The sequence below is a fragment of the Eufriesea mexicana genome, unplaced genomic scaffold (assembly GCF_001483705.2).
Source record: "Eufriesea mexicana isolate 0111107269 unplaced genomic scaffold, ASM148370v2 scaffold5561, whole genome shotgun sequence".
Taxonomy (NCBI): Eukaryota; Metazoa; Arthropoda; class Insecta; order Hymenoptera; family Apidae; genus Eufriesea; species Eufriesea mexicana.
In genome coordinates, this window is record NW_016913558.1 from 13,883 (window position 1) to 38,746 (window position 24,864).

General features: G+C 39.5%; 1 protein-coding gene across 1 annotated transcript in view; it reads right to left on the bottom strand.

Moving 5' to 3' along the window:
- Positions 1–771: 771 nt before the first annotated feature.
- Positions 772–24,864, bottom strand: part of hh (hedgehog signaling protein) — a 106,146-nt gene continuing 82,053 nt past the window's right edge. The window contains exons 2-3 of the mRNA XM_017906559.1: positions 8,136–8,397; positions 772–1,457 (exon numbers count right to left, since the gene is read on the bottom strand). Coding sequence (XP_017762048.1) covers positions 772–1,457; positions 8,136–8,397 — 948 coding nt within the window. The remainder of the gene's footprint in view (positions 1,458–8,135; positions 8,398–24,864) is intronic.

Below are 24,864 nucleotides of genomic sequence, written 5' to 3' on the forward strand. Positions count from 1 at the left end.
AAAAAAAAAAAAAAAAAAAAAAAATAAAATAAAACACGCACTTCCGTCTTCCTCTCTGTTCGATTTATCGACGAACTCATCACGATACCCCCCAGTCGCGTCTAACCGGGCTCAGTCGCAGATCCATCTCAGAAAAACAGAGGTCGCTCGCAGGTTCGTCGAAGGGAAGAGAGAAAGTTACAATAATTCTACCCTATACTCGTATTGTACACACGCTACGGATACCAAGAGAAAAAGCTTCGATCCTCTCTAAAGCTTCGTTTCACAACTCGTCTCCCATGTTCGCTAATAATACCTAGTATGCTACACGTCACTCGGTGAACGGGGTGGGTCACTGGCCAACAAACGTCACTGTTACATCCAACTATTCGTCTTCGACGTAATCCACGCATCGAGTACGTTCTCCAATTGGAAAATCGGCAGAAAGATTAACACGTTCCATCGGACAACTCGTCTACATCATAGTACCCAACAGGGAGCACCCTGCCCCCCCCGGTCTCTACCTCTAACTTAGGACCTCATGTTCTCAGGAGTCATGGAACACGCGCGTGGACGCTCCACGTCAGCTCATGCTCGCGTATCTTCCAATCTCTCTTCTTCCTGTACACGTGCATCCAACTTCCCAAGCCTCGAGGATCTTCCTAGTCCTTTGACATTCTCGTGCTTCGACTCGCGGCCACGTGGCGACGGGGCTCAGACGGACTCGTTTCACGGTCCGTTTCGCGGCAACGAAAACCAACACGTCCTCCTCGCTAGACATGGACAGCCGTTTCATTGATACAGCATCCTCGTTGGCGTGACGTACGACGAGACCCAGTAGAGGAACGACGCGTACCACAGGATACCTTCTTGTCCTGTTCTAGAGTCCTGCCTGACGTCTGGGTACCTAGAGTCCTCTAAGCCGGGAAGCCTCCTCTCGAAGAAGGATTTCACGCTGCTCCACATTCTGTACGGTAAGAAGGCTATATGGGCCACTTCCTGGTTGTCCACGAACGCGTAGCATGAGGCAACCACGTCGTCTATCAGCACTGTACCCTCGGTCGTCAGAGGAGCATAGATGCCTTCTTCGAGGACCAGTCTGTTGTCGACTACCTTGTCCCATCTTAGACGATGTTCCACCTCGTTCTCGTCAGCCGGGTCTTTCACCAGGATCTTGTCACCTGGCTGAACTCTGCCAGCGAACACGGAGGACCTGCCTTCAACTGGGACCAGGTGGGCCGGGGTCAGAGTGAGCACTCGGCCTGACTCGGTGGTCAGCTGCACGAATTGCCTCCTTTCGGTCAGAGAACGATCCAGAAACGCGATCACCTCGCTGTACACGATGTCTCCGGATGAGTCCAGCGCCGCGATGCGATCACCCAGCTGCACCTGGTCCAGTCTCTTCGTCGACCCGTCCTCGGTCCGCACCAGACTCCTGCCGGGGAAGCAGCCTCCGGACTTCGCCGCGGACGAGGATTCTGCAAATAGAAGATCGAGAGGTTAGGTTTTCGATGTTTATTCAAAGAGTGGTAGAATAGAAGCTTTTACTCTTATCGTGATAACTATAATATTACGTTGCATATAATTATAATTTATACTGATATGATAGCATTGTTACATTATAGTGTTATGTTATTACAATTATAACAATGAAAGAGTTAACATAATAATTTTCAGTTCAGTTTTCGATTCTAATGCAACTGTCCATTTTCCTGGCCCAGTGGCTTAATTCTCTCATCGAATCAGTGTCAGTTGAATATTTTCATGACTCTTAATTAGAAACGTGGACATCGTGTCTCCTTGATGCGCTAAACGTGCTCGGGTTAGGCTAGGAAGTTGGAAATTGAATTGCACGAAGGAAATTAATGAAAATGAAGTATCGATTATTGCATTCTTGACCCCGATTCTAGGGCGATTCAATTGTCGGAGCAGCGTGGAAAAAGTGCTGGATCTAGTATCGAATTTTCCGAATACCGGAGTTGAACTTAAAAAAGTGGTTCGCATTTCAATGGGCTGAACAATTACCATGAGTTGTATACTCTGTTGGGTCGATCAAACTTGTATGTAGATATTACAAAAATACACGAAATTTGTAACAGGTATTTCAAAATACTCGTATCTTAAATAAGGAATATTAAATCGATTTATTTATTTATATATTTAGATAGTAGAAAATTGGTTTGCAATATTGAAGTTCAATTATAAATTAAAGACACTTTTATGCAGTTACGAATGTCGTATAGATTGATTGAACAGGGGTGAGTAGAAATGGACTAGCGTTTCTCAGCCACCAGTTGGCGCCACTGTATCTATCACGTGCATTAGGTTTATCGTATTCTATTTACCGTCGAATAAATATTAAAACTGCAAAGTATTCCTAAAAATATATTCAAACATACATAGATAATTATAATTAAGATGATTTCATGATTCAAGATCCACAGTAGAACTAATTTTAACGCGATAAATTTTCTGTTATTATATCCACTAACCACTATAAAAACATGCTGCTGCTTTTAATAAATTTAATATCGACTTTTATTTGGACGAAGACGAAATAAATGGTAATTATGCATCGTTATAACACTTCAATTATTATTATTATTTGTGTATAATTAATATTCAGATTAGCTAAATAGTTGTAAATAAATCAAGAAATTAACGAAGAATCCAAAGCTCGTTATATCAACGAGTCTTTCTACTAGTCATCCAACATGGCGGCGGTTTTCTTTCGCGAAACGTCGGAATTCGTCCGAGCCCTCGAACCGGAAGGGATCCGGTCCGGCTCGATCAGGTAATCGGATCCATGGACTGCGGTGTCACCGTCGGCCAGACGATTCGAGCCACGGCTGAAAACGCCGCCACGTGAAACGAGCCATACCGTGAGAAATTCGAGGCAATCCTCTCTCGTCGACAGCCCTATATCCCTGAAACGACCCTATATCTCTGTAACGACGACTGTTCCATGCGAATAATCGCGATTTCCCCTGGGATTCCCCTCTCTGTGTCGCATCACCGAGATTGAGCGATGGCTGATCTCATTTGAATTCAAATTTCTTCCCGCCACGACGTCTACTTATCATTGCGTCAACTTCGACGTGTTCTTTTAAGTCCTTTCAAGACATTTATTGATGTAGTCAGCTGGAGAGATTTTTTAACTGGGAAATTCTTTGAATTTAGTTTTTAAATTTTCGCTGTGTAAATTTCGTGATTTTATTTCTTCGGTATTTTTGAGGTTAGGAACTAATATCCAAGTGCAGTCACTGTGTAACATTAAAGACGCAGTTGTGATTTTATTTCTTCGGTATTTTTGAGGTTAGGAATTAATATTCACGTAGAATTATTGTGTGAACATTAGAGACCTAGTTGAGATTGTATTTCTTCGATATTTTAGAGGTTAGGAAATAATATTAGCGTTAAATTATTATACGAACATCGGAGACCTAGTTGAGATTTTATTTCTTTGATATTTTTGAGGTTAGAAATTAGATATTGGTCTTCACATTAGGTAATAGATTCGTTTAGTGAATTTGGAGGTTAGAGATAGGGATTTTTAAATAATTTGGATATTAAGGAATATGGACAAGGTAGATTGCTCGTGAGGTCAGCTAGAGACTAGTAAAATAGCATATTGGGTTGAAGGATTGATTAGAAGGAAGTTTGGTGAGATTGCGAGAAAGATGGAGGAGAATGGTGATTGCATGGATTGTCGCGTAGGCATTGGGTAAGTTGATTAATACTCGACCAAGGGATGGCGTGAGAGTCGCACGCATGGCTGATTCTGGGTCAATTGGGTGACTCAATAGAGACACGTTTTTCATACGTTGAAGAAATTATACCTTTTTATTTCACTGGGTATTATATTATCTTTTATATGAATATTTCATGATTAAGATAGACGAACAGCTTTTGTTCACTTTCACTTTCGTGCACTGCTATTAACGTGTAAAACGATATTCACCATTCGTCAACGAATCTGAGTTGCTACTATAAACTTATAAAACTTAGGAGAGAAAACGATTCAATTACATCGTCGAATAAATTAACGATTTAATTAAAGAATCGATTAATCGATAAAAGAATAAATCAATTAAAACAAATGGAGTTTATTCTACAAACGTCCAAGTAATTAACCATAGACTAGAATTAAATAGATTTAAATAAAATCTCTTCGAGAACTTGATAGAAATTTAAAAAACGACTATATAAAATTTTTAAATACAAATTTAAAAAATAATTATAATTATTATAATTGTATATATTAATATGTCTATTGAACACCAAAGAGACTTCCTTAGTTACATTATCAATATTACCCATAACTTCTCAAAATTAAATATTCTTTTTTTCACGCCAGTTTTTCTTTAAAATCCTTAGATAACCCATAGATCGATCACGTCAGATCAGAAAGCCTACCCACGGGAGATATTCCAAGAATCTTCCACAAAATAGCCCAAAGAAGGATCCGTGGAATTATCGGTTAAGGGATCGACAAGGGAAATCGATCGGCCGATCGATCTAGAAAAGATCATCACACGCGTGGCTCGCGTGTGATATCCTTTTCAGTTGATCGTCTCCTTCGAAGCCTCCTTCGTCTCTCGAATATCGTTCTTTCGGCTGGTATCGATTTCGCGGCGACTGTTGCACCTGAATCTAATTCGAGACGACAGGCGAGCCTAGATTTATCGACATTTATTTTGAAACTCGAGCCGAGACTGACCGACGAAACGAGCCTGCATCCATGATTCCTTGTGTTCGAAGTTTCTTCATATTTATTTTCTACTCGCTGCGTTTGTTGACCGCGCTGAGACGCCCGTTTGAATCTTCCCGCCAACGCACTATTGCGCGGGAAAATTTGAATAGGTTAAAGTGCCCGACAGTGTTATTCAAATATTTGGCAATTCTAATTTTATTCTTGTATTTGTTCATGATGTTATTTGAGGTGTTATATCAGATTATATTGTACTGTTAGTGATGATATTGTTTGATTTAATATTATCATAAATTATTGTTTTATTTTTTGTTGAATTTAATTTTGGAACGAATAATGGTGCTCATTTTGAAGTGTGCAAACGAGGGAATGATATAATTTCTTTTTGAGGTTATTGTTAGAGCTGTGTTAATTATGGAAAGTGTATTTAATTGGTAGTGTATGACGAAGAGTTATTAATTATTAATGTATCTCAAAAATTAAACAATGTTGATGCAATGAATGATATATTTAACATTTATTCTTCCAGCATGAGTATATTTCACTTGATTTATTTATTCGAACTGGTTCTTAGCATATCATGCAGAAAATACACAAACCTTGATGCATATTTTCATGCATTCTTTCCTGTTACTCTTTCATACTTGTTATTCTACTGTCGTATTATCAGTATTATTTATTAAGTCTTGCTTTCGTTCTTTCTATTTTATCTTGGAGTATATTTCAGACCATTAAAGAAATAAAACAAATTAAGGTAAAAAATTCAATTTTTTAATTTAAAGTTAACTAAAGTAGGGGATACTTAATTTAATTTTTATTTTAATAAGTTATTTTCGCAATCTTATATTTTACTTTCTACATTTAATTTTTTCAAATATCAAATGCATGGAAATAAATTAAAATTGATCAGCCTTTAAATTCTTATATTAATCAGTGATTTACTCCATCTTTGTATTATTCAGAAAATTGCGTGTTAAAAAATTGCTATGTTAGTTTCTGTTATCTGCAATAGATAGGTCTCAGCACGTTGCACGTATTTCACTGTACCTGTGCTCGTAGAATAACTTCTTTCACCGAGTGCGATCATTTTCTACACTACCTCAAAGATCTATGGACGTCGGTAAAATAGGTAACTTCCATTTAACCGAGTCGCCAGTGGCGTAGTGACTGGATTTTTGCGGAGCAGTGGTGCTCCTTCACAAAATTCCTTCACACACGAACCAACGAAAGTAAAAGTGAAACATCATTCACATAACAATTGATTCATCAGTCTTTCATAGTTCATGAGCAAATTTGCCACTACAATCGTCATTAAAATATAAAAATTAACTTTTCAATCATAAAAAAATATTCCTAACCTTCTGAATCATTTTCGCACTGTATTTTATAATATCCTTTTATTCTGCATAATAAACTCCTCTTTTCATAATTATATATAAAGAATTAAAACAATTCCTACATCATACAATGATTACCTATCTATAATATATCACCAACAAAATCTCCCAAGATATTGCTTATTTATGATAAAGAATTAATTTAATTTATTATCGATATTAATATGAAATTTTTTCCCAGAAATCTGATTGTTGTCCTAATCGTGGAGGAAGATAAGACACGCGCGATATCCGATTTGTAAATAATGAGCGTGATTTAAAGAGATTTAAAGAGAAATTAGGTGACTAGAACCATTTTGGATAACAGTGATACGTGTTTTGTCCACTCGTTATTTCTAAATGACGAATGATGCAACTGTGACAACGTTAAAAATAAAGAAAGATCGCGTTTCTCTGGAAGAATTGATCGATAACGATAATACGATTTAGCGTGGATCAGTAGTCAGATCTAGATACCTCTGATCTGGAAAACAAACTTCACTTGCACTGCTCGAGGTCGAAATGAATTTGGTCAAATAACTGCGTGTCAGCAAAGGTATTAACTCTTTGCATTCGACGAATTTTTCGTTGCAGAAAAATAAAAATTTGTTTAAAACGGTAAATAAGAAATCGTATGCAAATTAAGACGTAGAATTACTTTACTTCGATATTCCATGCATCGTGAATCAATTTTAAATTTCATATATTAATTCACATCGATCTTTAGAATCTGATTAAATGGCGATTGAGAGTCGTTTCTCGAATGGCAAAGGGTTATAATTTCCGCCAATAAATGCCTCATTTTCGAATTACGATATAAAATTATAGCGTGATATAATTAAAAAAGAAATTGCGAATCTCAAATAAAATTGATTTCATCCAATTATCTGGAGAGATAACAAATCTCTTCTTTTATTTCGTATATATCGATTTTCTTTTTCGAAATTTAGGTGAAACGTTTGACCATATTTTTTGAGAGCACCTGTAATTTCGTCGACCAGAAATTTCTTTAATTTCTTTAATTAACATCGTAAAGATAAATATGATCATGATCAAAATTAAATATTGCAAGTTCAAATGCAAGCCAGACAATTGGAAACACTGATAAATGCCTAATTCTAAATCAATCTAGACGAAGAAATCTAGACAATAAAAATAAAAAGAGAAAAGAAATGGGGATGCTGATAATGAAGTATAAGGTACTGTGATTAGACTTCACAGAGCAATGAATATGTATCAGGATGAAAATTAAATGTCGATATCAAATCAGAAATTTTAACAAATACCCAATTCTAAATAAATCAAGATGAAAAATTTAGACAATACAAATAAAAAGAGAAAAGAAATAGTAATGATGATAATGGGGTATGAAGTACTGATTAGACTACACAAAACAGTGAATATGCATCAGGATGAAAATTAAATATCGATATCAAATCAGAAATTCTAACAAACACCCAATTATAAATAAATCTAGATGAAGAACTCTAAATAATGCAAATAAAAATAGAAAAGAAATAGCGGTGATGATAATGAGGTATGAAGTACTGATTAGACTTCATAGAGTAGTGCATATGCATCAGGATGAAAATTAAACATCGGTATCAAATCGGAAATGTTAAGAAATACCCAATTTTACATAACTCTAGATGAAGAACTCTAAATAATACAAATAAAAATAGAAAAGAAATAGTGACAATGATGAATGAGGTATGAAGTGATAATTAGACTTCACAGAGTAGTGCATGTGCATCACGATGAAAATTAAATGTCAATATCAAATCGAAAATGCTAACAAATATCCAATTTTAAATAACTCTAGATGAAGGACTCTAGACAATACAAATAAAAATAGAAAAGAAATAGCGGTGATGATAATGAGGTATGAAGTACTGATTAGACTTCATAGAGTAGTGCATGTGCATCACGATGAAAATTAAATGTCAATATCAAATCGAAAATGCTAACAAATATCCAATTTTAAATAACTCTAGATGAAGAACTCTAGACAATACAAATAAAAATAGAAAAGAAATAGCGGTGATGATAATGAGGTATAAAGTACTGACCAGACTTGACGGAGCAGTGGATATGCGACCTGGACTCGTAGTAGACCCAGTCGAAACCAGCTTCGACGGCGAGTCTTGCCAACATCCCGTACTTGGAGCGATCCCGATCGCTCGTCGTCACGTCGACGGCACGTCCCTCGTAATGCAGAGAATCCGTCGCGTGTTTTCCCTCCTCGTCCCAGCCCTCCGTCACCCTTAACTTCACCCCCGGCCACTGGTTCATTACGGAGATTGCGAGGGTGTTCAGTTTCTCCTTGCACCTCTGTAACAAAAATTCCCGAAGTTATTCGATTGACTGATCTGGAACACTTGGAAACTTAACACTAAGCCTAGCTAAAACCAAAATGACCAATTTCGAAATTTTGATTAAATATTCCGGATTTCATTTTCCCTCGATTTTGATTCTAATATGGACGAAATTAATTTCTCATTTCTTTTTTAAAGACCTTCTTATATTTTCTCATCTATAGATCATTGGTTAGGTTAGATAGGTTTAGTGTTAATTATAGTATTTATCAGAATTTTTATTAAATATTCTGGATTACATATTTTCACAATTTTTATTTTAATATGAATAAAATTAATTTCTCATTTCTTTTTTAAAGATCCTCTTTTATTTCTTCATCTACCTGTCATTTGACTAGTCGTAGTAGGATTTATCGTGGAAAATTGATGAAGACTTCTAGCCTGGTAGGGTAAAAATATTCTCCGAGTATTGAAAGTCTGTCTCTCTAAGAATCAAATACGAATTACAATTAAAAAATTAATACCAGGACACTCAGCAACCACCCAATCTCCAATCCAAATACTCGAATCCTCCTCACCAGTAAATTCCATCTGCAGAAACCCAGAGAACCCCTCGAAATAAACCCCAAACACATCCCAAGCCCACCTTTCAAGCAGCCTAAATCACTCTCCTAACCACACACACCTAAATTCCCGATTCCCAAAACTCAAGAACGAACCATCCCCCTCTCTTTCATCCTTCCCTTCGTAGTGACTAAATTTCAAATTTCTTTCGCCAAAACTATCGTAAGCGTTATGTGTATGACGATATTCGACCCTAGAAGACCAAGTGACACATTGCTATAACACGAAGATTGTCATATCGAACAAAAATATTTCCAAAAATCCAGAATATTCCGAACTAACATGAGACAATAGAAAATCGTACTATATATTAAAAAGATCTGCGGAATAGCAAACAAGCCATTTAGTTGTCAATCTACAGAAAGAAAACTACGAATAAAGTATCGGGACGATATAACACAACGACTGGTCACATCGAACAAAAATACTTCCAAAAATCGAGAATATTCCGAACCAACATGAAAAAATGGAAGATCCCACTAGATATTAAAAAGATCTACAGAACAGCAAACAAGCCAGCAAATTATCAATCAACAGAACGAAAACTACGAATAAAATATCAGGATGCCCAGTAAGTTGTTGTCAATTTTCAATAAGCGACAACAGGACGGGTCCAAATATATCAAAATGATCGAAAATAAACATGTATCTATTCCAAAAGGCGATATCTCGTATTTACATGTTTAGAAGAGAGTCTGGTTAGGTTACTTTCGGTCAGTTTTGCAATATGGAGGACGAAGTGCATTACCGGAACCCTCTAGCGCGAGACCAATCCTTCCTCGACCTTAGCCTGCATCCGTGAAACGCAAACAACGACCCTTCATCCCCGACGAGGTCTTTTCATCCGTTATCCACGTCGCAGCGAGCTTCCATCTACCGCCAGTTTTCCCCGAAGTTCCGCTTAACGCGATTTCCATGGCAGGCCAGGATTTACGCGATTTCACGCGGATGCGCGCGGAAAAAGGCGTCGCGCGGCGTGCAGCCGGTCGGCCAGGTAAACGGAACGTCCCATGGAAATAGGTGGCGGGAAACGAATGCGTGTTTTGACCGGGATAGACTTTCGATGAGGGAGGACCCTTTAAGGGTCGAGCCCGTGGCGAATCAGGAGGCAAACAGGAGTATAAATACGACCGGTGTCGAGGATCATTCGGTCACGGCGATCCTCTTCTTCTTCTTCTTCCCGTTCTCTGATTGTCACAGACTGCCAGACCTCTTTTTCCGTGTTCCTGGTCTACCTGGGTGATAGTGTCCACGGTCAACAGGACGCGTGAAAGCGTGCACGAGATACGGCTGACTTCCACGGGTCCTGGAAGGATCCTCGGCTTTGGGCATTTTCTCGGGATTCTTCCGAGGTTATCGAGCTGAATGATTGTAAGCTGGGTTTCGTACACGAAAAGGGCGGTTGTTCTTGAGTTGGGATGTTTTGATGTTTTGGTGAAGTTTAAGGAGATTTTCTGCGAGTAATAATAGGTAGGTTTGCTCATTGACGTTTTTGCGAGCCATTGTGTGACAGTTGGCTTTTTGGTGCTGGGCTCTGCTTCCTAAAGGCGCTAGGTAGGTCGAGATTTTGCGAGGTTCAGGTTTAAGATTTTCTTGGGACACGTCGATGGTATGGAGAGAGGGGGGACTGAATTGTGAGAAAGCCTGCGAAACTTTGTGGAGCAAGAGGATCATTGTTAGATCTTGAGATAATATAGTAATCTCTACGATAATTAGCATCTTTATAATTAGTTTGTATTATCACCGAGTGATGTCCTTCTTTTATTATTATCGAGGGTTCCTAATTTTCATGTATAAAATACATGAATTATAGATTGCATATATCTATTAACGTTTATATATCTAAGTGTATCTATCTAATTTATCTAATCTAACAACGTGTATATATCTATTAATTGTTCTTATTACCTTAACCCTTTGCACTCGAGAGGTGACCCTCAGTCGCCATTTAATCAAATTCTAAAGATGGATGTTAATTAATATATCAAATTTATAATTACCCAACGATGCGTGGAATATCGAAGTAAAATAATTCTACGTCTTAATTTGCATACGATTTCTTATTTACCGTTTTAAAAATATAATATCGACTTTATGACAGAAAGTCCTCGAATTACTATTTTCCTGTAACGAAAAGTTCGCCAAGTGCAAAGGGTTAATTAATACTTTAGAGCAGATACATAGATTTCCATTTTTAATATAATTGTCTCTCACGTCATTCATTATAAATTACTATATATACATTTTACAGCAAAATAAAAACAGGAAAATTCATGAAAACAATTTTTAAGAAAAATAGGTTAATTTCCAAAGTTAGAAATACTGAAAAATGGTAAATTCTTCGATATTGATACCTTAGAGCAGATATATAGGTTTCCATTTTTAACATAATTGTTCCTCACGTCGTTCATTATAAATTACTATATATATATTTTCTGGTAAAATAAAAACAGGAAAATTCATGAAAATAATTTTCAAGAAAAATAGGTTAATTTCGATAATTAGAAATATTAAAAAATGGTAGATTCTTCGATATTTTTGGATGATATCGATGAATATTATTATCAGACATATAGTATAAGGGTACGCCAGTATCAGGACACCGCGAAGAACCCTTCGTGGCTGGACTTGTATAGCGCGTATTCCAGAATTCGTGGAGAAAGCGACGGTGGTGGCAGGTCGAATTCCGTGGTTGCATTGAAAACGGCGGCTTAAGAGCGGCGAGAGGGCCCGACAATACGTGCTCGGTTCGACATGCGGCCAAGAAAACGAGAGACGAGCCTTTACAATACCGCGAATTTGCAGCTCTCCTTGCGGCAATTAGCCCCTATTGAGCGGTGCACGACAGCTCGAGGGACCGGTCCCGCCTTCTCCAGCGGCCCTTGGTCGCGGGTGAAAAGCGGGCCTCGTTCCATGCCACGGTGTCACGGCCACGTGCACGCGATCGCCACAAGCGAATCGCACGCCCATCGGCTGTCGGATGAATTCCCATTAAGCGGGCACACACGCGCGGCCCGCCTCTCTCAATGAAGCAGCCTGCACGGCTGGCTTCATGCCACGCATCGCGCCGCGGTGTCACGAGATATCGCGACTGGCTCGATAACCGCCCTTAATCCTCCGCCGTGAACGGCACGAGATCTCTCGACAGATGGAGTTGGTGTAATCGACGTGGATCTTAGTGTAAGTCGTTGTCAAGTGCGTAAGTGAGTAGTTGTTGCGTTGGTAAGTCGTTGTTGCGTTTGCAAGTTGGTCGTTGTCGGGTTTCTAAGTGAGTAGTTGTTGCATTTGTAAGTCGTGGTAGCTTTTTAAAGTGAATAATTGTGTTTGGAAGTCGTTGTTGCGTTTGTAAGTGAGTAGTTGCTGCGTTTGTAAGTGAGTAGTTGTTGCATTTGTAAGTGAGTAGTTGTTGCGTTTGTAAGTGAGTAGTTGTTGCATTTGTAAGTCGTGGTAGCTTTTTAAAGTGAATAATTGTGTTTGGAAGTCGTTGTTGCGTTTGTAAGTGAGTAGTTGTTGAATTTGTAAGTCGTTGTAGCGTTTGTAAGTGAATACTTGTGTTTGTAAATCGTTGTTGCCTTTGTAAGTGAGTAGTTGTTGCTTTTGTAAGTGAGTAGTTGTTGCGTTTGTAAGTGAGTAGTTGTTGCGTTGATAAGTCGTTGTTGCATTTATAAGTGAGTAGTTGATGCGATGATAAGTCGTTGTTGCATTTATAAGTGAGTAGTTGTTGCATTCGTAAGTGAGTAGTTGTTGCGTTTGTAAGTCGTTCTAGCTTTTTTTAAATTTGTTTGTAAATTGTTGTTGCGTTTGTAAGTGAGTAATTGGTGGATTTGTAAGTCATTGTTGCGTTTCTTAGTGACTGATTGTTGTATTTGTAGGTCGTTGTTACTTTTATAAAAGAGTAACTGTTACATCTATAAATCGTTATTATGTTCGTACATGAGTTGTTGTTGCTGTTGTAAGTAAATCACTGTTGCGTTTGTACGTGAGTAGTCATGTTTATAGTAAATTATAGTAAATGTAAAATATAAAATGTAAATATAAAATATAGTATTACAGTAAATTGCATGTGTAAGTGTGCAGTTCTATTTGGAAGTAATTAGTTGCATTTAGGGATATTTCAATGGAGAATTTGACTCTTTTGATCTAGAAACAATGGTAATAGATGACGAAGCTGAATAAAGCCTATTATTAAATTTACTCTACTCATCTCGGAATATAAAAATCTAAAAAAATTCGCAATTTATTATTTCCTTCCTCAACCTCTGACAGAAAATATATATGTATACGTGCACCCTCCAGAATCCCTTTGTCCCTTTAAACAACGTCAAAGAAATTCCGCGACTCTCCATTTTGCCCTCGAGCTCACCGACAGATTGGACAAAATGGCGCCATATGTCGGGACGGTAGACGCGATTCTAAATAATCGCCAAATCATCGCGAGATAATCGCCGGAAAGGGGATCCCCATTGTGATCGAATACTCATGGGTGCGATTTGTCACCGTGAATCGCGGCCTCGTAGTCGCAGCCGTGGTTAGAAATTACCTTTGTTCACACAGTTATCCACGATTTCCATTGAATTCACGGGCGAACGGGGTTCCTCGTAGTGGATCCCGCGCAAATTTACACAACGAAGAGGTGCACAGGACAAACACAATGTGTTTTCATACCGATGATTTATCGCTTCCGAAGAAAGCGCGTGTTTGAACGGACGTTAATAATTTGCACGGCCAACAGTGTGGTATGTTAGAGCACATTGTCAAATAGACAGGGAAACATAGGACTTGAGAAAGAGGGGAAGGATCGAGGCGGATGGCCGCACTTGGATGGAAATATTTTACGCGTCTGTTTCGTCTGGTGAATTAATGTGCCGTGGCTATATTGTGCGCAGTATGACGGATATCGTGATTTGTGAACGGAATTCGCGCGATTTTATTGGGAGAAGCTGAAATAACCACGCGACGTACGGAGTTTGTAGAATTTTTTGGAATACGTCAAAATGGTGAGACAGGAAAATCGAAACGATTAATTAGAAACATCGAATGTTGAAAATAATTGGAAAGTAACTTGGAAAGTAATGAGTACCGAAATAATAAGAAGAGTTCTATTCTCCCGGTCCATGTTGCTAAACGCTACTAGCGACATCTAGTATTTTCTTTTTTGGCAATTCAAATAAAACCTAACGGTGGAAGTCACTTCCTTTCAAGCTACCACAAAGAAAGCACGTGTAGTTATTCTGATTGTGAGATATTATCCCTTGTAAAACATAATTCATTCACTATATTTGGTAGAAGTGGAACGAGATGGAAGAAAATTATTAGAAGCGAAAGGAGATGCAAAAGAGTAATTAGAAGTCTGATAAAAATGAGGAAGATGATTGGAAATTAAACAGGAAGGCAGTAGATAATTGAAAGTGTACTAAGAACGAAGAAAATAATTAAAATTGGGACGAAATTAAAATAAGAAATAGGAGACGAAGATTCACATACGTAAGTCGAGTTGTAAAACGATTAAGAACGAAGTGGAAGACAAAATATGTAACAATTAGCAAATTTTTACAAATTTGAAACAGAGCACAGTAAATATTGTAAAATGAAGAGAGGTATAGGGGAGAAAAGGGAGAAATGAACATCGGAATCCGACAAGGAGAGAATAAAGATTTGCAAAGAATACATGAGATAATATTGAAGAAGATAAAGAAGAAGAAAAATCAGGGAAAAACAGTCTAAAACAAACAGAACCCGAGTGAACGTACTGTCAAGAAGAAAACGCAAAAGACTAGTGCAAACAAACTTTAATACAACCAATAACAAAGAAGAAGACTCCTGAGCCTTACAGAAATAGGAAGAAGCTTAACAGAGAACAAATAGCCAAGAAGAAAATGCAAAAGTTATTCCAAAAATAATACAATTAGCAATTTGGTCGTAGAAAAATAAAAAGACACCAACAAACACAGAAAACGCAAAGATTATTACCAGAAAGTACTACGACTAATGACACCACCACCAAAGAAGAAGAAATCGGAAGAAGCTTAATACAGAACAAATAATCAAGAAGAAAATGCAAAACTTATTCCAAAAATAATACAATTAGCAACTCGGTTGTAGAAAAATAAAAAAACACCAACAGACACAGAAAACGTCATTTGCAAAAAGTACGATGACTAATAACAGCACCACCAAAGAAGAAGAAATCTGAAGAAGCTTAATACAGAATAAATAGCCAAGAAGAAAATGCAAATGTTCCAAAAATAATAAAATTAGCAAGTCGGTCGTAGAAAAATATACTAAACAGTAAAGATCATTTCCAGAAAATACTTGCAGGAAGAAATTTAACAAAGAACAAATAGCCAAGAAGAAAATGCAAAAGTTATTCCAAAAATAATACAATTAGCAACTCGGTTGTTGAAAAATACACCAACAAACACAGAAAACGTGGAGATCATTTCCAGAAAGTATAATACAATACGATGACTAATAACAGCACCACCAAAGAAGAAGAAGAAGAAGAAGAAGAAGAAGAAGAAGAAGAAGAAGAAGAAGAATCTGAAGATCAAGAAGAAGAAATGGAGAAGTAAAATAAGAAGAAGAAGAAGAAGAATCTGAAGATCAAGAAGAAGAAATGGAGAAGTAAAAGAAGAAGAACAAAAGGGGAAACAAGCAGAACGTAGGGAGGGAGGAGGAGTGGGAGGAATGAGGTGGAGGAAGGAGAGGAAGAAACGGCGAAAAAGCAAGAAGGAGGTGGAAGAAAAGTACAAAAGGTGGTCGGGAAGAATGGTGAAGAGGCCGAGAAATGTATCGGCCGTAGTGCACGATGGGGCGCCTTGTTCACCCAGCGGGGAACCCCCTGAGCCCCTCCCAGACTTTACATCTATTTACAAACATTTTGGCGGACCGAGGATAGAGTGAAACGGAGAATGGTAGAGAATGCTCGCGGTCGGCCAAAGCCGAGAATGTCGGCCCTTATGAAAATCCATTTCGGCTGAAAAATGGCCTGGTCCGTAATCCATTAGGGGCACAAGGGCGGAAGGGAGGCAGACACGGGGATGAAGAAGACGAGGACGAGAGAGAAGGACCATAACAAAGATCCTGCGCGAAATATTCTCGAAACGAATCGCGACTATAATGTCACAACCCCTCGTGCGATTCTAATCACCCCCCAATGAAGAAACAAAGGGGTACCAGAAGAATTTCTAATGTTCATTTCGTTCATTGTGATTAGGGTAATTTCATCGCAATCAGAGAACAAATTTAAAGAGATATTGATAAATTTAAAGAAACAGGTTTTTGAAGTAAATTGATATTCTTTTCTATATGATTATGTCAAATGGTTATGACAATATTAGAGAGTAATTGAAGTTATTTCAGAACTATAGTAGATACAATTTATTATGACTATAATGTCATTCAATTATTCAATTTGTACTGAAAGTTGATTACTCACTGAATAGATTTAATTGGCTATTGGTAATAGGTATTGCAGTATATAGATGACTATATACACTATATTCGATTGCTATAGCCTATTGATATCTGTAGCGATATTTGAAATATTTACTGAATTAGTCAGTTTGTACTGAAAGTTGATTAATCAGTGAATAGATTTGATTGGTTATTGGTAATAAGTATTGCAGTATATAGATGACTATATACACTGTATCAAGCGATTCTAATCACTCGCCAATGATTTCTAGAGTTCATTTCGTTCATTGCGATTAGGGTGATTTAATCACACACAGAGAACATATTTAATGAAATACTGATAAATTTAAAGAAACAGGTTTTTGAAGTAAATTAATATTTTTTTCTACGTGATCATGTCACGTGGATATGAGAATATTAAAGAGTAATTAAAATTATTTTAGAATTATAGTAAATATAATTTATTAAATTTGGTTATTAGAAGGAACTTATTAGGAAATTATTAGAATGTCCCCCACATCTACTTTATTACTATAATACCCAAGTAGAGTAATCAAAAATTAAATTAAAAAATTTAACTCCCTGTATTCCCTATGTTAGAATTAAATGACACTGTATTCTTATCAATATTACTCTAATACTTTATTACTAACAATTTGTTTCTTATTGTACAAATACTCTATATACCTTGTTCTATTCGTAACTAACGCAACTGACTCAACTAACGAGGACTGAGGACTAAGTACTGACTTATTGCCGAAAATCTTCATATATATACACATCGCTCTGCCCACTCCAACTACGGAAGCTCGTATCCACCAATTATATACATATAATAATTGCCTACACCTTAAAAACAATTTCATTTTTCCACAAAAGGATAAATAAAAATTCGCACACCAATAGAAAAAAAAGAAAAATAGGATCTACCCCCAAAAATTTGTCAAAAAATTTTCCATTACTAATGAAAGTTTAAAAGCGAAATGAGAAAGACTTTCGCCGGATTAAGAAACGGGATAACATCCAGACGAGATAGATTCTGAGAGAGGTTAGTGAAAGTCCAGGACACGGTCGAGAGCCTGGAAGAACAGTGAGGCATACATCACGAGGGACACGGAGGCTTCTCCTGGAGGATACGCGCGTGACACGCGTCAACGGTGTTACGATTTCGATCGTCGACGACGCGTGAAACACGGTCGCCGACAGGATCGAGAGTCTGGAAGAACAGTGAGGCATACATCACGAGGGACACAGAGGCTTCTCCTGGAGGATACGCGCGCGACACGCGTCAACGGTGTTACGATTTCGATCGTCGACGACGCGTGAAACACGGTCGCCGACAGGTATACGCGAAAATTTTCCACGCCGAGGCGAAGAGGTACTCGCGGAGTACCCGCGAGCTGGCCGCTGCGAAAGGCGGTCGAAAGACAAAAAGCAAACCAGTTTCGGTGGATGATGGACTGGATACGACAGGGATAATGTCCCCCCGGCTCGGGCAGCCTATCTCTGCCTCATCTCTCACCTCGATACCCGTTAATTATCGAGCGTCTATCACTTACACCTGGTTTACATGCATCGTATCTTATCTCGTCCTGGCGAGCGACCGTGTTAATTCCCGACCAGCTGCTAGTTAGCCAACGAGCAATTTCAATTCCGTATTTCCGAACCGCGTCATCTGCATTGGAATTCGCGGCTTCTCGTTCTCGTCTTAGCCACTTTTTGCTCGCGTGTCGTTCCCCTGCTGTCGGGTAGCGAGGTTCACATGTCGAGTGATCGATCGAGATTTCGCAGATGAGATCAGGAATGTTTTGCAATTTCGGAAATTAACGCGAGACTTTGGTAATTTTATTCCGGAACAGGGAGTGGTGGGTCTAGGGACATTTTGGGGATTAATTTGAGAACCGATTTTTGGGAATGCTTTAAAATTCGAAAAATCTGTATGAGAGATTGGTAACAGAGATTAAAAGATTTGGGCATATTTCGTACTTCGAAGATGATTTTTGAGAATATTTTATAATAAGATAATAGTGATTTAAATAGACAATGGAGATCATAAGATGTACTACTTCGATATATTTCGAAAATTAATTTTGCAATATTTTTATGCACAATGATCTTTCTAGATCGACAGAAATGGTTAAAAAATTAGTCTAAATTTCGAAGATGATTTTCGAGAATATTTTATAATAGGATAATAGTGATTTAATTAGACAACGGAGATCATAAGATGTAATACCTCGATATACTTCGAAAATTAATTTCGCAATATTTTTATGCATAACGATCCCCTTTTTGGATCGATAGAAATTGCTAAAATTAGTCCAAACTTCGGAGATGATTTTCCAAACTAAAGTAAAAGAATGCTAGATGTAATAACAAAGAAGGCAATAAATGGAACTATACACTCCTCAAAAAGTACTAACCTTCCAAACTAGTCAACTATTATATCTAACTATCTTCTATTCCAGAAAATAATTCTCAAAATCTTGGTTCTCAAAGTCTTCCATACCTCTGTCCATAGACCAGACCAATGTTCCCAAGCACATGGAAGATGGTCCACGGATTGAACCGGCAATGGAACCATAGCAATTCCCCGGCAGACTGAGAAACACGCGGGGCAGAGGTGAGAAGGTCAAGGAAAGAGGTGAGGAGCGAAGAAGGAACTAAAGGGAAGAGGAAGAAGAAGAAGAAGAAGAAGAAGTGGAAGAGGAGGAGAAAGAGGGTAGAGGTCCGAAGAAGAACGAAGGGGAGACGAGAAGGCGAAAGATGGGCCAGCTTTGGACCAGGCAAGGGGGTTGGGTCCGAGATGAACGAAGATGGTGAACGAGCCACGGGCTCCATCCCAGCATCCAGACTCGGGGCCCCGCCCCCGCCGGTTTCTTCTCGAGTCCTTCTCCTCCTCCAGGCCCGTTTCTCAGCTTCACCTTCGAGTCCAGGCCAACCTTTTATTCCGTTCTTCTTGTTTCAGCCTCATGCTCGTTCCACTCTTCCCTCCACCCTCCGCAGACATTCCCAGCTCGCCAGCCTCGTCCTCTCGTTCCATTTCCACCGTGGCCCCCCTCCCCACCAGGCGGCGTTTCGTTCGTCACCTCCTCCACCTCCTCGGGCCTGACCAGCAGATTCGGGGCCCCAGAAAAGAGAGAGCGTGGCCACGTCTGCTCTACGCTCTGCTCTCGATATTCCATTCACTAGGCAGCCGAGACGAACCGCCCAGGCGTCAGCTGATCCCCAGGCAGGAAGTCACTTCCGCTTCGCTGGAAACGGATCCCTCGACACCTCCGCCCGACTCTGCTCGCTCTCTTGCCCGAGCCTTTATCGGTTCGCTGATCACCGGGAATTCGAATTCTCAGACAGTGAGATGTCCCGGCTGATTCCTTTACGGGGCTTTAAACGACCCGGCCCCTGAGAAACGCACAGGCGCTCGCTCTAACTTCAGCATCCTTTTCCCTGTTCCGATCAGACCATCGGCAACCGTCCATCGATACAGTTTCACTCCTCTTCTGGTTCGGTATTCCGAGTTAGCTTCGCTGAATAGGTGTTTACCAATCTCTGTTTGAAGAAAATTCGAATTGTTACGAAGTGTTGGTAGAATCACCTCGTACCCTAGATTGACAGTAGACCTGAGTTAATTCGAAGGATTGACAGGATCTTCCTACATCCCAGTTAATGGATTCAGAGGATTGACAGAATCTTCCTAAATTCAGTCGAAATCTGAAGCAATTCGAAGGATTGGCAGAATCTTCCTACATCCCAGTAAATCGATTCAGAGGATTGACAGGATCTTCCCAAATTCAGTCGAGATCTGAAGCATTTCGAAAGATTGACAGGATCTTCCTAAATTTCAATCGAAATCTGAAGCAATTCGAAGGATTGACAGAATCTTCCTACATCCCAGTTAATCGAAACAGAAGATGGACAGGATCTTCCCAAATTCAGTCGAGATCTGAAGCATTTCGAAGGATTGGCAGAATCTTCCTACATCCCAGTTAATCAATTCAAAGAATTGACAGAATTTTCCCAAATTCAGTCGAGATCTGAAGCATTTCGAAAGATTGACAGGATCTTCCTAAATTTCAATCAAAATCTGAAGCAATTCGAAGGATTGTCAGAATCTTCCTACATCCCAGTTAATCGAATCAGAGGATTGACAGGATCTTCCCAAATTCAGTCAAGATCTGAGTCAATTCGCAGGATTGGTAGAAGTTTCGTGACTCCTAATTCGAGACCAGACCTGAATTGACTGAAAGAGCGATATGATCTTCCTCAGTCGCAATTTGGAAATACATCCGAATCGATTGGAACGATTGGTAATGCACGCGTCGGAGGACAATGGCCCAGGACCCGAAGAGATGACACGGCAACAATGGGGCCCGTGTTTTGAAGGAGACTCGCGCGAGCTCTGTCAAGTGTTTGTCGAGCTCTCTAGATGGTCCATGGCAAGCGATGAAGAGCGAGCTCCCGTACGACCTATCTCACGCTTCCTCGTCTTCATTCCGACCATCCCTCTTTCCTGTCTCGTTCATTTGCTCGATTACTAGTCCTTCAGCGCTCATCGAACGCAAACACGGGGTGGAACTACGATAGGAAGGCGAGCCCCGAGGTTGCGACTTCCTATCGACATTTCTCCTTTGTTCCTTGCTTCCTGGCTGCTGAGAACTCGCAGCGGCTAGTAAGTGGTCGACACCGAGTCGACGCTGCAATTTTTGCGGTCACTCTCGTCGTTCGAGTTAAATTTCGGACAACGAGGCGACCATACTTCCTGGAAGCCCTCGGTATGCGAACTTCGATCTACGCGTGGAATTTTCGAGACTCTGCACAGTCTCGGATCTCGTCGACGGCCTCGTGGCTTAGGTTACATCCTCGTTGCATACCTGCACGGAGACGCAATCGCGAAAGATCGAACGTTAAGCCTAACATCGATTTATACGTAGAGTACCGTAAGGAAAAACCTAATTTCGCTGATGATCGATTAGGTGTGGAACTTGCTTCTGCAATGGTAGCCTGTTTCGTAATATATAGATCATTCTACACGCTATCTATTGAAACCATATAGGTTTTAAATATGCATATATCCTAACCTCAACGAAGATTCTCTGATGATATCCAACGAAATGACTTAGTCATTAAAAATTGACAGAAATATCTGAAAAGAGAAAGAAATTTACTATTCCTTGTCACCTAACACTAACGTTCTATCAATATCGTCAACCCAAAACCTAACCTAGAAATCACTTTGACTTGTCAAACGTACCAATGGATTCCAGAGCCATCTCCTGGAGCCCTGTTCGACGAAATTCTACACACTATCTATTGACACCAAATAGGTTTTAAATATGCATATACCCTAACCTCAACGAAGATTCTCCGATGATCTCTAACAAAATGACCCAGTAACCAATAATTGACAGAAATATATGAAAAGAGAAAGAAATTTGCTATATCTTGTCATCTAACACTAATGTTCTATCAATGTTCTATCATCGTTAACCCAAAACCTAACCTAGAAATCGCTTTGACTTGCCAAACATCTCCATGGATCCCCCGAGCCATTTCCTGGAGCCCTGTTCAACGAAATTCTACACACTATCTATTGACACCAAATAGGTTTTAAATATCTATATACCCTAACCTCAAAGAAGACTCTCTGATGATCTCTAACGAAACGACTCAGTCATCAAAAATTGACAGAAATATCCGAACAGAGAAGGAAATTTGATATCCTTTATCATCTAATACTAATGTTCTATCAACGTTTTATCATCGTCAAACCAAAACCTAACCTAGAAATTACTTTGACTCGCCAAACATCCCCAAGGAATCCCCTTAGCGATCACCCGGAGCCCTGTTCGGCGAAATATCGCGAAACACGAGAGACGAGATCGGAGCCAATTTTCAGCCTGCTCTGAGCGCCGGTTTTCCTGGAAGCGGCTGGCGGATCGATCGATCGTTGGTCCGCGATCTGGAGGAGCAGCCTCGAACCTGTCCCGTGGAACCGATCGCGGCCCGGTACTCGTTGTCCCGGCCATCTCGGGTTACATCCTTATTACATACCTGCACAGTGGACACGATCACGGGCACGAACCAGTCGAGGTGGTGGAAAGAAGATCGAAGTCGACGGGCCGCGAGGCCCTTTTGTCTGTGGGAACGGATTACCGCTCGCTCGAGTTAGACCCGGCGTCCGAGACGATCGACCGTGAGGAGAAAGAGAGATCCGATGCGTCCTGGCGCGGAATGGGTCGGAGAGAGGAGGAGAGACAGCGAGAGGGTGCAGGGGCGTGTTGTTTTGGCCCCGGGGCCACATCACGCCCGTCGTCGACAGGATCCACGACGGACGCGACCGCGGGTGATGAAGCCTGGTACCGCGCGATCGGTACACGCCTCGTCGCGTCCGCTCACTCGCCACTCAATCTTCCCAGCTTCCTCCTTCCTCGACGCTCCTTTTCATTTATTTCTCGCATTAGGCGTCGCTTCTTGCGCCGGCTGCCTTCTTCCTCCGATGCTTCGAGGTAGACAGAGGGTGCCTGGTTAGCTTCTCGCGGTGCACCGAGCTGTTGTGCAGACTTTTTACTGGGTATCGATCAAGAGAGTAGGGTGAGAGGACCTTCTTTGCACAGGGATTGATAGTTTTTGGTGGATCGATGATGGTTCGTTGAATATGACTTTTGACCAACTGTTTCAATTTTTGTTGTAGGCTTGGTAGCTAAATTCTGGGTCGTCATTGGATATTCAAAATGGAGAATTTATGTGTAATACTAAATTTTCGATTCTCTAAGACGGACATCTTGAGAGACGTGGTTTGGATAAAAATTGTATGGTTTCCTTGGAGAAGAGTCAGCTTGGAAATTTTTAATTTTTAATTTTTAACCCTTTGCACTCGAGAGGCGAGCTTCAGTCACCATTTCATAAAATTTGGAAGATCGATATTAAGTGTGCGAGATATCGAAATCATATAATTCTACAATTCTGTTATTATATAATTCTTTATTTACTGCTGAAAAAGGCATCGTCAGTTTTTTAGTAGAGAATCTTTGAATTTCTACTCTTCTCTAGCCAAAAAATCGTCGAGTGCAAAGGGTTAATTTTGAATTTTTAATTCTTATATTTTGTATTACACGTTATTGTAATTGGTGTCGAAATCTTTCCAAAATAGCCCTTACACGTAAATCTTCTATTAACTATTCCCAAGGTATGAACTCGATATGAAGTTATATATATTAAATATAATTTTACATGAAATTCTAATTCAATTATAATATCGAAGACTGAGCAGCGGATTTCTCTTCCTTTGTATAAATAATTTAGATAATCTACATATCCTTTTCATATTATTTAAGTCATATAATAATAGAGATTTTTGGAAAAAATTCTTTCCAAAAAAAAAGAGAAAAATTTTAAGATTTATATTTTAGATATTTCCTAGATATTTTTTCAAATTATATATAATAATAGAGATTTTGAATATTCCAGTATCACGAAATCTACTTCTCAAATAAAATTAATGCCTTTCATTTGATCACAACAAGTCTAGACAAACACTTGTCCTAAAATCCCCAATAGAAATCTAAGCCACCTTTTAACACCTAGCCTGCAGCCTCCATTCGGGTTTCCTTCGTACTCCTCGTACACCTGATCTCTGCACGTTCCCAAAATAGCCGAGGCAACACTCGTCGAAATTCCAAACAATACTCCATAAATGCATTAGCACGGCTATTTACAGTGTCGGTTGTCCTATTCATCGAGTCCATTAATTGTCAACGAAACCCTCCAATTACCTGAAGCATTCTAAAAACGTCTCGAACGTCTCCACTCTGGCCATTCGCGCGAGAGTGGGCTTTTACTTCGTTCCTCGAGTGGCGTGCATCCTCTGGAGCTACTTTCACCGTCGCCGAAAATGGAAAGAGCGAAGAGGAGAAAAAAAAGAGGCGCGTGAAGAAACAAAAGGAGGTAAGGAACGTCGAGAAATTGTCGTCAAGTAGAATACACTTCCATGGAACAACTACTCGATGGATATTCTATTCCATCGCGGAAGGAACGACCAGCGAGGCAATAAAGCCGAAATAAGAGGACACAAGAAGACCATTAAAGACGGAAATTTTTCGCATTCCGGCTGAAGAAAGTCAGGGATATTATTGACACGTGTAACGGCATCGTTGGAGGGTAAAGGTCGGAGGTATCGAAGATTCGGAGAGCCAGGAGTCTAATTGACAGCGTTCGGGGACCGCGAGTCATAACATAGATTCTAACGACGAAGTTACGAGAGTAATTTGTGAAAATAATATCGTGCAATGTAATACGACACACGTAGTAACAAGAAAATTCCAAGATTACAACCGTGAAATTAGAAAATAATTCAACGATGTACAGGATATTTACGACGAACGTTTATTGCAGTTACGAGCCGTGGTGGCGCTAGTGAGTTAAGTGGACAGTCGTTTTAAGACTG